Consider the following 15,445-nt stretch of genomic DNA (forward strand, 5'->3'; position numbering starts at 1 on the left):
AATCATAACTGAGAAAATTGATTTTTAAGATGCAAAATTTTGATAATGTCTCTATCAAAAAAACGTTAGGTTGAATGAAGATAATAATGTCACATAATATTTAGAATGTATTTTTTAATGTAGTTTACAATTAAATTAAATATTAAAAATGACCACCATTCACTTCTTGACAATAACCAAGGCGATTTTGGAATTCTCGTATATTTTGTACGACCTCGGGGTTATTTTGTTAATTTCTTCCGTTATCCTAACCTTTAAATCAGCAATACTGTTTGGTCCATTAAAATATACTTAAGATTTTAAATATTCCCATAAGAAGTAATCGAGAGGAGTCAAATCGGGGGATCCAGCCGGCCATTCGATCGTTCCACGTCTTCAATCCACATACTGGGAAAAACCTCGTTTACATAATTCCTAACTATACATGCAAAATGAGGTGGAACTTCGTCTTGTTGGTAGTAAATAGATCTATCTCATTTGGATGATTAACATCAGGAAAAAATCTTCGTAATGTAGTCACTAAAAAGTTAATTGAAAAATCTTGATAAACCTCACCATCAACTGTGCCCTCAAAGGAATAAGGACCAATAATAGTTAATTGTTAATGATACCAGCCCAAACGTTAACTTTTTCAGGATATTGCGTGTGAGTCTCACTCACCCAGTGAGGATTTTCTCTGCTCCAATATCTACAGTTCTGTTTGTTAATATGAAACGTTGCTTCATCAGAAAAAAACTATTTTGTTTATGAACTGCAAATCTGCGTTCATTCTGTCCATCATCGTTTCACAGAATTTTTGCCTTCTATCAGGATCATCTTCATTTAACTCCTGAACCAACTGAACTTTGTAAGGGTGGTATTTTTCTTTATGCAAAACTCATAAAATAGATGATTTACTTACATCATTGCAATTTCCTCATTCTCTAGAAGCACTAACTTTTTTTCATCGGTAAATTTAACATTTCTACCTGGTTTTTCAATATTTTTTACATGTCCAGTATAACGAAACGTCTTTTCAATTTTTCTAACTGTAGACTGCGAAACTTGTTGACCAGGGTATTTATTATTAAACATTTCACAAACCTCCTTTTGAGTTCTTGTTTTATTACCACAACCAATCATAATTAAAATGTCTATTCTTTGAGTCTCGGACAAATAAGCCATAACTAAATTTAATACGCGCACAAATATTAGACTGACGTCTTTTAGTAACTTTAAATACCTTAATGACAGCAGCCTTCTAGATTCATATCAATTGTTTATTTGGCTTTTTGACTAATATTTTATTATCTTCAAATTTGTTTCCCTTATGTTTAGCAGAACAGATACGAAAATACCTGATTATTTCTAAAGTATATTTTAATAGACCAGACAATATTGCTGATTTAAAAGTTAGGATAACGGAAGAAATTAACAAATAACCCCCGAGGTCATACAAAATATTGTACGAGAATTCCAAAATCGCCTTGGTTATTATCAAGAAGTAAATAATGGTGGTCAAGTTGAATTTAATAATAATTGTAAAAAAAATCAAAATCAATTTTCTCAGTTATGATTGCACAAACTCAAAAAACTTTATATTGCTAAACAGAGGACTAAAATCCCTTTCTAACAAGGTGTATATAACATACTGTAAATTGTCAATTTAAGAATAAAATCGACCTGTTTCAGGTTTTTTCACATACTACATAATAACGGTAAAATAAATTTATTCCATACATATGGACCGCATGGTATATGTGTGAGACAAACACAGTGAAAAAAACAATGTCTGTTTCAGTCGCAGAGTATGCTGCGCAGTTGAACAATGGGAGTCAGATTAGCCTTCAGACAGATTTCAAACTGTTTTTTTTAACAGTTAACATTTTTTACCCACCGTTGGGCATACATGGAACATACATATCGTTGGGCGTTTAAGGGTTGAATAACCACAGTTCATAAAATTGTTGAAGAAAGATACATGTAGATGAACATTGCATTTAACGTACATTGTTCAATAAAAAAACTATTGTGTATCCCAACAATAATGTGTGATTGAATCATCCTGTATATTAACAATTATTGCATACCTGTAATTTATACACAACAAATATGTTTAAAAAATTATATTTTTTATTTGAAAGCAATCCTTTTGCGTATTTAGAACTGTCAACAACAATGATGTCATATTTAATATTAACTGTATTTCTGTTTCCACTGTTTTGTGTTGACGCACTGGAGACTACAACTAGTAGTGGGACGCCTTTAACTCCACCACCAGGAATTACTTTGCCACCTGGAGGTATGGTATTAAATACTTATATATTTTGCTTTTTGTTTAAACTCTTCAAAAAAAAGGCAAAATTTCCAAAATTTTAAAAATTATTCTGAAACATCTTAAAATTTAATTTTAATTAATAATTATGTGTATGGCATATTAATTTTTATCATAATTTGGATATATCATTAATTTGAATGCAGATATTTATTGGTGCAACAACGTCATTTTTGAATAGCATGACAAATTTTAATTATGATGATATCGTAAAAACAATTCGAATTTTTATTAATACATTTTATGAAGTACCCCTTGCACTTCTCACAATAATGTACAGGAATTTCTGTACAACCAGGTTTTCGACTATGTCCTCTTTTATCTATCACAATGGGCCAATGTCCTATTTCATCCAGCCTAATATCCTTTTAAGAAATCATTTTTGAAGCTGCACTTTTGTGTTTTTTTCTTGCTGCATGAAGATCATCAGTATAGCTACTGCTGGGACGACCTAATTTCTTGGTAAATGTGTGAAAGTATCTTTCCTTATTTCATCAGGCTTTCTGCTATGCGACTCTTGAACTTAAACAGCGACAGTTCGTTTTTCTGTGGAACACCAAAATCATTGCAGTCACGTCGATATAAAAGCCAACATTTTACAACTGTCATATCCATAAAATGGAATAAAAAACTATGGTGAAATTTCTTTGATCTAATTGTGATTCTGTATAGATCTATTAGTGAATTCATAAGATCTACTCCGCTTATCCATTTATTGTAAGTTTTAATTTCTGTGGCGTGCTAAATATCTGCAATATCTGTTATTGTTTTAACCCATCTTGGCAGAGGAAAAGATGATGAGCAATACTGCACGAGAGTCGTGCCATTTGATAATTCTGCAAGTTTTAGTTTTCAACTCTAGTTCCTGAAATGATCTGCATTCTCTTGTTTTCAGGATTTTGTCTGGCACCTAGGAAGACGGTTTGAGCGTACTATTCCCAGACAATTTATTTTATTTTGAACTAAAGAAGGTAATTGTGTTATTAAATGCTTCTACAGAGTATTATAACAATATTGCCTCTGGAATCCATATCATTTTATCCTGGAGGAGCGGTAATTTTTCTAATATATATTTCAAAATCGTATGCAAGACCACTGGAACCAGCCAACAGATAAATTTTAGACCCCATTTGTGAGGCTTTTTTGGCATATAGGTACTGTATCCGGACTGACCATTGAAAGGAACTATTTGCTCATCGACCACGACTATCTCTTCCTTTGGAATATTTCGAAACTTTTCTTCCAAATTTTTTACTATGGGTTTAACCTTGTACAGTTATCTAAATTTGACGGATCAATTTCGGTACTATCGGAAAAATTTGTACGTTTTTTTATTGTTTCTCATCTATCTCGACTCACTATTTCACGAATTGAAGTAACATCAAAGTGAGAACTCCAATATAAACCAATTTTTGGTAGTTTGATCAAAGACATATAAAATATTGAACCCATAAATTGTTCCAGCTCTTTTATTAGGATTTGTTTGAGTAGGATATAAATTTGATTGAATAAGTTATCAAATTTGGAAAGTTATTGTTGAAGAAATTTCTAAAATAATCTGAGGGGACTTTTATATAAGTAGCTTTTTGAAAGGTGTAGTTCACATTGGAGTAACAGTCAGTATTATACCATTGTATTCATTTTTATTGTGAGTACATTGTTCATTTATTATTTCTTTACCACTATCACTAAGATCTTTATATAGTCCTCTTCTATTACCCATCCATCACTTTCTTTTTTAGAATCAGAAATACTTAGGTATATTACTATCACTTGGTTTGTCTATGGCTTAATGCAGTTTCTGTCCATAAAAAAAGCTGGATCAACTTTGAAATATTTTAATTACCTACCTCTAAACTCCGAACGCAACGAAATCGTAACGTTTACAACACGTGTTCAATCTCCAATTTACGACTATTAATAGCGATAAGCGTGAACTATTTATATACTATACAGTGCTTAGCCAAGGAAAGAGAGAGGTAACGCTCACTTAATACATCTTTGAAAGGTGAAGCCAGTTTCGATGTGACCGCCATGGTTTGGTGCTTGTACGTTGCCCATTACTACCTCTCGCAGGGTTACCAGGTCTACTGATTTTTCAGTAGATCTACTGATTTTAAATTTAATTTATTGATTTACTGAAACACAATATCGATCTACTAAAAATATGTAATGATCAAATCATGTTCTAAAACTGATCATTATGTCAGTGTTCAATTATAAATTTTTAAAAAATCTATTGATATATTTTCATTATTCTTAACCTACTGAAGAAATAAATTATGACCTGGCAACCTTTCTGGTGCCGGTTTAGGCTTCAGTTAATTCCATACGATTACGCGCCCCCTCTCTTTCCTTATCTAAGATACAGTGCTTTCCGGCTAATATCCATTTTACAGATTCTGTACCGTAACACATTTATTGGTTTTGTCGACATCAAAATTACAGTTCTCTGTTATCATCAGCCAACTTGTATCCTAATATGTTTCGAGAAGCAAGCGGTTGAGAAATTGGCCAGACAGTGTCGCAATGACTGTTTCAGTATCAGGCGTAATGTAATATTAGGAATTCGTAACTTTTGGCATCGATAAGATTAAAAAAAAATAGTTTACATACAAATCGCTTTTGATTGAAACGTTACGAAAACGTCACACTCGTCCTTAGCAGGTTAACTTATTTGTTTTGAAAATAAAATTTTTGTATTTTTTAATAAATTTTGAAAATTCACCGAGGTAATAAAAACACAAAATACTGATATTGATCATGGGCAATGAAACAAAATTAATAATATTAATAATAACAAGAAATTAAATGAATGAAATAAATAATAACGCTAGTTATCTAACATTAAGTATCACGTGAAGGTGAGGTTAAAATTTCAATTTCATTAAGGGAGGTTAATGTATGCACTTCTTCACTATTTCTTAATTATTTATAGCAAATTGGTCTTACCCTTACTTTACCCCAGTCACCATTTTAATATATCTTTATTGTTTCAGGTATTACTTGGATTAATTGTACAAGACCTAACGAGTATTACGATTGTGGTAGCGCCTGTCAAACTACATGTGCAACATTAGGAGCTACTTGTCCTATTATAAACATACGATGTAACGACGATTGTTATTGTATAAAGGGGTATGCACGAGATGAAAAAAATAAGTGCATACCAATAGAAGACTGCCCGAAACGTCGTCCTTGCAAAGGTACATGTAAAAGATGTTAAAAAGGGAAAAAAACTTCATCTACGTATTATATTTAATAATAAAATTTTAGCACTCTTGATGTTTTTCTTCAGTTTTATGTTTATTTAATAATCATATAACTAGAAATACGTACTTTATTTACCAACTTATCTACATGCCAGTTTTTATTTGGTTTAATTACTCGTAAGAATACGATTAAAATAAACCATTAGACTTAGTTTTCTATTATACATTTTTAAATTCATATAATAATTTATTATTTTGCTAACAATGTTATAATATTATTAATTTATTATCGACGCTTTTACCGACCATCCATGAGATAGCGTTTTTTAAGTAGTATCCCCATTATGCCTAATCAACGGACAATTTGTAGGCGAGATAATATTGAGCATAATTATATATTTAAAAAGTTGTTTTCCAGCTATTGTTTTTTCATTTTCTTTGATGGTTCAGGCTGTGGTTCAAGTTCTAAGTCAGTATCGAAGGTAAAAGATAAAAAATTCATCTTCGAGTTTTTTGATTAATTTTGATATTTTCATGATGTTACTGCAGGTTTCACCAGAAAAATTCAGGACCAATGCAGAGCATTTAAGGCCTGCTTTCCAGCAATCACATATACTTTCACAGTTTCAGAAGTTCGAGGGGAGTTTTGAAAGTTTTGATTGGTATCCAAATTTTTCCATGCTTTTCCAGCCCAAATCTTCAGTGTATCCCGGTGATAAACTCTAAGACTATAAAAACGAGCTGCATCTTGTGTTTGTTGGCGGAAGCAATAAGTTAAATGCATATTTTTGATCACTGTCCTTGGAGCAGTCAACTGATCTTACTTTTAATTGTAAATTGTGAGGTAAGGTGAGAGTCCAGACGATTTCAATGAATTTAAAAACTTTGTTAACATAGTAATGTGCTCGTTGTTTTCAACTATGTGCTGTGGCGTATTAACAAATCAACGTCAACCTAAAACCGGACGCATATATTATTAGATTCATTTCCAACTACTTCGATCGCAGTATATCCGCGATGCCACCCACTTTGATCGGAGAATTGTGTATATTTTCTGTGTAAGAGTAAGTATCATAGATAAGAAGGTTAGGTTTGGCTAGCATTATGTCGGCGTTAGCAAGAGAAAGTTGTAGCTATTCTGGCATCCTTCTTAAAAGATTTGTTGAGCACGTGATATAGTTAGTTTCGCGTTTTGCCACACATGAACCATCTGGATTACAGAAAAAACGAGTGATTTAACTGAGTATAAGAGAAAAGCATTAACAGACGTAGAACTATTGCAGCTTTTAGAAGATAGCAGTGGTGACGAATATTTATTTGAGTCCGAAAATAAATATCCGTTCGATTTAGAAACACAAAGTGATTCAGATGCACCTGATGATGACCAGTCAATAAGGAATCTTCTGGGTTCGTTTGTTAATTCCAATCCTGTTTGGACTAATCAGCAAGTGAAATTCCAGTGGACGAAAACAGGTATATTAAAACAATTTACATTCAACAAAACAAGAGCTGTTAGTGCCAATTCTGGACAGGGGCAAACCTATAGATTATTTCAACATTATAATTGACAACACGGTTTTTTCCCAGGTTTCAGACCAGACAAATGATTATGGTGTTTAAGTTTTTCTAAAAGACGGAATATCTGTAAAGCTACGTATTACAAATTGGAAGAAACTAACTTGTAACGATGAGTCAAAGCCATCACCGTTAAACCAGCGTGCGCGCGAACCAACCCATGAAGTAGGAGTGTATCGACAGTAGAAAGGGCAAAACTAATTACACAACTCCGCTATATAAACCGCAACATTTCCTCATAGAGACAGAATCGACAGGTGTTGACTGAAGGTTCTCTTCTTCCCTACCGCGGCTTGTGGACGTGTTGAGTTCACAAGTTGTTTCGTCTCCCATACCGCCGCTATCCGAAGAGCGTGTTGAGCTCTTCACTACCCGTACTCTGAAGCAGTCGTGTTGAGACTGTCGAGGAGTGTTCTATTAACCCGAATCACTTAAGGGACGTTTTGAGTTCCTTTCCTTCCTTTGTACCTATCGTCCGCTGTTATTAAATCGATACAACGTTACCGTAAAATTTCAGATACACACTCGCTTGCCGATAAGACTAGTTCCATATGACAAGGTCAAGCTTAATTTGAATAAATAGGCCAGGTACTGAGAAGACTAAACCAAATTGTAAATATGTACATAAGATTTTTGTCAATTTAATTTAAGGAAGACAATAAAGTTTTATTTTTATTTTGAACTCTGTCTCTGTCTGTCTAAAAGCTACCCGGATAGTGACTCTCACGAGAGGACATCACAAACTGTTCCAGAATTAAAAATTTGTATAGGTTTTCTTTTTCATACCAGTACCGTTTAACTTCTACGTATAATTGTTTACTGGAAAACTAACCCGCTGTTCAGTATATTATCCATTTTTTGAGAATATATGTCAAGAAATAGATTTCTTTTCATTTTAAAGTGTCTACGCTTTAATTCTGTCAACACAAAAGATAATGCGAAGATGAACAGCCTCTATTGTTTAGGAAAAGAATTTTCATTAGAGGAATCTATGGTGGTATGGCAAGGAGGTTTACAGTTCAAACAATATATACATACGCCACATGTATGGAATTAAGCTTTACATGCTCACAAATCCAGATGGATTGCTGCTGAAGTTTCGCGTATATGAGAGTTCATCAGATGAATATAACGGGAGGACATACAACCAAAGTATTTTTGCATTTAGTTAAGAAAAGTTAGGTGAAGGACAAGGTTGCTGGAAAATAACACCTATTGCACCGGAACCCTAAAAAAGTACTCTGGTAGCCGCCTAAGTAAAAATTTGTTAGCCCCAAACGATGACGTACTTGTTCATCCTATTACTCATTAAAAGAAATCGTATGCTATGCACTACATTTCAAAAATTGAAAAAACAATAAATGAATGAAAGACAGGACGTGCTGAAACCAAACGTGTGTCTAGAAAGGAATGTAAATTCTGCAGATAAAAACAAAGTAGGAAACAGACGATGTTTGAATAAAACAATGTCCTGGAAGTCCTTTTTTTGTGTAAAGTGCTTCGAAGACTTTAATAAAAAAACCTAAAACCAAACTGCAATCGGCTGGTGTTCTATATTTGATCTTATATTGATATGTCCGAAAGATCTCATTATACCTTGATTGTTTAACGCATCTGTAGGTAAACTAAATATTTAATAATATTGAGTTATTGGTTATGCTATCCATGTTATAAGCACTATTCTACAGTAAACCGATAACTCATCTAAAAATAAAACAATTACAAATACGTTGAATGTTTTATTCTAAAATAAAAATTTCCTTTACAAGAAATAATTTTACTTTTAAATTAGGATTTAAATACATATTTTATTATTAAATACATCTAAGCTAGTTAAAATAAAACATATATAGTTAACCCCACAACCGGAAAATCCACAATATCACAGCTAAATTACTAGTAATTATATACAACTCACATACCAATGGTACGTTAATGGGACACTTACAAGTGATGTGAGATAGGCGTCTTTAATTGGCAAAAGCACATAGAAAAATTTAAAAATGGTGATTAAAAATACTAATAGGTATTCTAATAAACGCAGAATTGTATACATGACACATATTTAAATTTGTAATATATAGACCTTATTAAATTACATTATTATCTGCTTGGTAAAAAGTTACTGTCCATTTGAATATTAACACCTAAAATTAAAAACTCAAAATATTGAGTTTTTAACTCAAAATATTTTGAGTTAATGCATATTTCTGAAAAATGGGTTCAAATTAAGGAAATAACGTAAGTTCATCCACATAGTTCTCAAGCCAATATGAACATCAAATCGCGGATATGCTAGCAAAAAGTGTTTGCTCTAGGAAAAGTGGAAGTTTAGCCAATTGTGACTGTATTGTGATTAATAATGAGTTAAAAGAATATGTCTTAAAAGCTTTAGTCAAAGGATCTTTTGAAAGGTGAATAACCAAAAGGATTTCCTTAAAAATATTGTGAATATGAAAAAACGAATTGATGGCGTAAAAGGTAGCAAGATAATCTTAAAAAAACCTTCTCTCCAGCTACTTCGGGATAACACAGCACATACAGACAATGGGAAGACCTGTCGTATCAGCTTTAAGAACATGGTATTGTTAGATGTAGGTGTTGGAGTTTTATTTTTTTTTTCTCGTTAATCGCACCAATCTAAATAAGAATGCAAACCCAATGTACTTGTTAAAAGTAATATATAATGTAACATTTATTTGACCAAATCATTTAGGAGGCATTAACCTTTGATGGTAGTAGTACTGTGGGCTTAACCCACACCCCTTGTGTAAATGTAACCACTGAAATTACGTCATTGTGTTTTATGACTACTGAACTTGGAATAAACGAAAGTCGAGTATTTGCAGCCTAATGTCGCTCCTCGTATCCCAGTCGCCATCGTTTCCTACTATTTCAATATCCATTTCGGCGTGGATGTTTGAAATCCATCTTTTTCTTGGCCTTCCTCGTTTATTGCTTTGTGGTGAATGAAAACATTTAAAGATATCCTTTCTTCGTACATTCTTTGCAAGTGTTAATACCATTTTATCTGTTTTTCAGATATATTATCCATCGCATTTTTAATCCCATTTATTTATTTATGGCCTCATTTCTTAAGTGATCAAGTAACGTTACATCGGAACATTTTCTCCAGTGCCTCATTACGGTTAAGGGAAGTGTTTATGAGGTATTTTTATTGATAACCCAAGTTTTCAACGTATACGTCAGTACCTACTGAACCATAGCGTGATATACCTATTCCTTTCTGTTCTTTTTTTTTTGGTTTTTGCTCCATAAGATTGGGCGTAGTACTTTTATTATATTTTCACCTTTTCTTATTTTCTTTGGTGTATTTTTATCATCTTTCTCGTCTTTACTTATTATAACTCCAACACTTTCGAAACATCCCAACATGTTTTCATTACTTTTTGTTAGAGTCCAGGTCTCTGAACCATATGTAAGGAATGGGCGTAATATTGTTTTGTAGAGTTTTACACAACAAAAACAAAAATCTGAGCAGTATCTCATAAGTGAAAACTGAGCAATTTCTCGTAATGCAAAAAGTGTATCCCTTAATATGTCGAATGTTATCTAGGTTATACCTTCTCGCTTTTGTAGGCCATAAGTTATATTTCTCCTTTTTTTCCTTTTCGCATGTCCTAAGGGAAAATTAGTTTGGAAAATATGACAGTCCGATCGTTAAGCTCAAGAATAGTTTGATAGATTCATTGTCGGAAACATACAACACAAAACTTCCTACCTCGCACAATTAATATCTCAAATAAATTTCATGTTGCTTCTTCTTTTTCTGGGGCACTCCTTTATTGGAGGTTTGCGATCACTACATCAAAATGTTCTCTATTCTGCGCCACTTTTAGTAATTGTTAACAGTGGCTTTCTGCCTACTCTTCTTAATCGTTGTTATTAGTTCTAACTCTCTATTTATGGTGTTTAGTACTCGTTGATTCGTAAGGTGTTGTGTCCATGATACTCTAAGCATTTTGCGATAAAGCCACATTTCAAAAGCTTTTAGCTGTTTCATGGTATTTAGTTTTAATGTCCAGGCTTCAACTCCATACAGAAGGACTGACCAAACGCAACATTTAATAACTCTAATTCGGATGTCTAAGTTTAGTTTTCAGTTATAGATAACTTGCTTGAATTTATTGAACATGTTCCTAGCCTGTTCTATTCGTGCTTTTATTTCAAGATTTGGTCCCACTTAGCATTTAGTACTACTCCTCAGTATCTGATTAATGATTATTGTTGCTGACTTCTTTCATTAAAAAAAGAAGAATAATCATAAATAATGGGAGTGTATATTCATTAATTTTTATTAAAAACTTTCCATTTGTAAATACTAATCTATAATCGACTAGAAGCTCTAAAAATGTTGTAAAAGAAACTTGGTCCATAATAAACGATCTTCGAAATAAAACTAATATAGCTCAAACTTTTTCTCTTCCAAACTCGGAAAATCTAAATGAATACTTCGTTAATGTAAGTAAAAATATTACATCAACTATTTTTCCACAACAAGAACTCATTGCTGGGGATCTGGGGAGCTGGGAAACTGATGCAAACAATCAATAATATCAAAAGAAAATCTTCTTGTAGTACTGATGGACTATCCATAAATATTTTCTTAAATCTCCCAAAAATGTGTTGGAAGTCCTGGTCTTACTAATTAATGATTCCTTTGAAAAAGGTAAATTTCCAGAATGGCTAAAGACAGCCATTATTATTCCTCTTCATAAGGGTGGTGAAAAATCGAATGTCTGAAACTATAGACCTATACCCTTACTACCGGTACTATCCAAAATTATTGAGAAACTTATAAAAGCCCGACTTACGTCATTTCTCATTGAAAACAACAGATTATCACAAAGTCAGTTCGGCTTTATATCTAATACATTTACCAGTAATGCTATGTTTTCTGTACAACATAAGGTCTACCAAGCACTGAACAATAATCTTTACACTGCTAGTGTATTTTGTGATTATGCCAAAGTTTTTGATTGTGTAAATCACGACATTTTGATAAAAAAAACTAAATTTCTACGGAATTCGTAGTATTTCTTTGAATTGACTCCAATCTTACTTTTGAAATAGGAAACAACTAGTAAGAGCAAATGATACTGACTCTAGTCACAAAAGCATTGTATGTGGAGTACCACAAGTTTCAGTATTATGTCCTCTACTTTTCCTTATCTTTATAAATGACATCATTAAATTAAAAATCGATGGAAAAATTTTTCTTTTTGCTGATGATAACAGTATCACCTGGAAGAACTCTAATATTGCAACTCTTCATGCAACTGTAACTTCTGATCTACTTAAAGTAAAAACCTGGTTCCACCCTAATTTACTCTCTTTTAACGTGGATAAGACAATAGCATTATCCTATAAAGTAGCTCTTCAACTCTTGCTTCTTGATAACAGCCAGATCAATATCGTTGATTCTAAAATAACATATGTTTCTTTGTTCGAGTGTCATCTTCAATATGGTCTACCTTTTTGGGGTTCTAGTACATCTGCCCAATCTGATGTTATTTTTAAATTACAAAACAAGCAATACGGTATCTGTTTGGCGTTAGAAGAACAACACATTGCAGAAGCTTGATTGCAGATTCATGTTTTTCAGCAAGACCTAACCATGACTATTCCACCAGAAATTCAACCTTTGATGTGTATTTACCGATCCCGTCCACTGAATTAGTAAAGAAACCTATATTATATTCGGCAAAACAATTATACAACCATCTCCCTTTACAACTTAAATCTGCAACATCTTTCCTTAAGTCCCGTAAAATGACAAAAGACTATTTATCTGAAAGACCATATTATCCAGTAGAAGAGTTTCTTAACGAATAACTAAGAAAGTGAAGAAGTACCTTGTACAAGTAACTACAGTATTTTTATATATATTTGGGTACCACATGCAGCAACTTTCACTTATTAGTTCTTAAGGATTTATTATGCAATTTGCAATTTATTTAAATTTTGCAATGGTTTGTTTATATTATTCTGTTTTATTTTGTGCTATTGACGATTTATTTGATTTTAGTAAATTTTTAATTGTTATTGTTATCTTTCTGACTTTTTGTAAACTTTCTCCATAAAATTGTACAATTTTCAGTGACAATAAAGTATATTTCTTTTCTATTCCATTCTATAAGATTTCAAAAACAAACTTTTGTAATTGATGTAGTTCTATTTTCTTAATAAACTGCAAGTGAAGTTTATATGCAAGCTAAGTATTATAAATAGTAGTTATAAATACGCATACTTGGTTGTATACTCAGTTCCAGCCACTGCCCCTCAGTCAAAATTTAATCAACGTAGCAAAAAATAATTACTAAATTTACTAGACAGTTATGACATGACAGAGATAACCGAGGATAACTAGATTGTGGAGAGATCTTAGATTCAAATGGAGTGCAGTTTAAAATAAGTTTTTCCGTACCTATATTGTTGAAAAAAATTTTAATTGAAGTTAATTCTGCGTTTACTTTACTTCCGCTCTTTATATTTAACGTTTTTTGTATACAATAAAAAGAAGCTTAAGTGAATTTAACAGATATGTGTAAACAACAATGACTTTTGCATTTGTGACAGTTGAGATCATAGCCCATAATTCAGATGATTTTAAGAACGCAGGCCCATTCCATTGATCATGATATTTGCCAGAGCGTTTCTTCGTTTTCTCCAAGCTCCCATTCCCTGTGCATGGTGTTGTAATTGTTTATACCACATGCTTGTTTGTTCTTCGTCTTCAGCCTACAAAATAGAAGTGAAATAGTATTTTAAAATATTTTTAAAAATAACAAATAAATTAAAATTATAACAAAATGTTTCTTTATAATGATTTAATTTTCTATACTCATTAAAATCGTTTGTAAAATTAATTTTTTACTTTTACTGTTTACTTGAGACGCGTCTATCGTTTTATGTTACGTAAAATAGTTTCTTACATTCAATCCATTGTCTTCCTGTGACTTTCTCCTAAATAATTAGTCACACTAGCTAGTATTTAGGTCCTTTAAGGATATGACCAAATATTCTGTTTTTCTTCCTAAAGCGCCTTATCAAGTTCCCTTGACGTTGGTGATTAACACGATAAGACTCACTCTATCTTCTCTCTCAGCTATTCTAAATAGTTATTTGACTCTCTGTGTCTCTTAAAACGACTTAAACAAACTCCTAGCTTGTTTTTTTTATTAATTCTTCTGCGTCCTTGCATATTTCAATACAGTAATTTTATTATTTATTGATTATTTTTATAGATTTTAATAAAATTAATCAAGTTTACATGTTGTATTTAAAACAACTGTACCAAAAGCAATTGTGTTGCTTTTTCGTAAAAAGCCATATTAAATATGTGCTGCTTTAGAAATTTCTTTTAACTCTGCATTCAACACGTGAGGTGTGAGATACCCCAGAGTTCAGAGAATAACCGTTATAAGTTTAAATTTCACTCCAAACGCCAACAGTGCCTTAATAGATTTCGAATACATATTTGTCTACAATCTGATGCAGTCAGGTCAGTTGGCAACTAGATATACCGTAAGTGGCGTCGCTTTTAAGTTGACTGAGGTTTGTCACACCCCGCGTGTTAGAACTCGCAAGTTTAATTTTTCCGTTTTTATTTCGTACTTTGACGTAATTTTCAGAGGTAAACCATCTTATACATACTATTTATATTGAGTTATTCATAATTTTACTCTCGTAGATTTGGAAATAATGGGCCACTATGAAAAAGAGCAGGCTTATCTCATGCGTATGGGGGAAGAGTGTGAAAATGAAGACAAATTTATTGATTAAGATGATTCAGAGACAGAAAACAATATTGACATTGTAAGTATCAACAGCAATTATCCCGATATGGAACAAGAATCCAGGAAGAGAATAAAAATCAGCAAGCTGATGTAAAAAGTATCAGACAAGGTTGGTATTATTCCGGAAAGAATGAAATAAAATGAAATGTAGTAAAAAACCCAATAACCGAAATGTTCGAACAAGAGCAGAAAACTTAATTACACATTTACCGGAAATCAAAAATCACGCCGAGCATGTCAAGACACCAATTGGGTGCTTCCTGCTATTTATTGATGGAAAAATGATTGCTGACGTGGTTAAGCATACTAACCAACGAATTGCAGAAAAATCTGAAAGCCGGAAGAACTCTCCACATTATGGGAATAAATCTGTTATATAAATCAAGGCTGTGTTGGGGCTCCTTTACTTGTTTGGTGCATTCAGAAATAACCATCGTCATTTATATGAATTTTGGAACACTGACGGAACAGGAATGAACGTTTTCCGTTGTACAATGAACCAACGTCGATTCGAATTTTTAATT

At 32.5% G+C, this 15,445-nt stretch overlaps 1 protein-coding gene and 1 long non-coding RNA gene across 6 annotated transcripts in view; one reads left to right on the plus strand and one right to left on the minus strand.

The window, feature by feature from the left end:
• The first annotated feature begins 1,863 nt into the window (after positions 1–1,863).
• On the plus strand, positions 1,864–5,543 carry LOC140446957 (uncharacterized). Its single transcript, XR_011951543.1, has 2 exons — positions 1,864–2,281; positions 5,314–5,543. It is a non-coding gene; the product is annotated as an uncharacterized lncRNA (long non-coding RNA).
• Positions 5,544–8,827: 3,284 nt separating this feature from the next.
• The window catches only part of RhoGEF64C (Rho guanine nucleotide exchange factor at 64C), a 534,285-nt gene continuing 527,667 nt past the window's right edge, over positions 8,828–15,445 (minus strand). For all 5 annotated transcript variants that reach the window (XM_072538091.1, XM_072538090.1, XM_072538093.1 and 2 more), the window contains one exon: positions 8,828–13,863. In XM_072538091.1, coding sequence (XP_072394192.1) covers positions 13,732–13,863 — 132 coding nt within the window. In that variant the 3' untranslated portion in view covers positions 8,828–13,731. The remainder of the gene's footprint in view (positions 13,864–15,445) is intronic.

The sequence above is a fragment of the Diabrotica undecimpunctata genome, chromosome 7 (genome assembly GCF_040954645.1).
Source record: "Diabrotica undecimpunctata isolate CICGRU chromosome 7, icDiaUnde3, whole genome shotgun sequence".
NCBI classification, from domain to species: domain Eukaryota; kingdom Metazoa; phylum Arthropoda; class Insecta; order Coleoptera; family Chrysomelidae; genus Diabrotica; species Diabrotica undecimpunctata.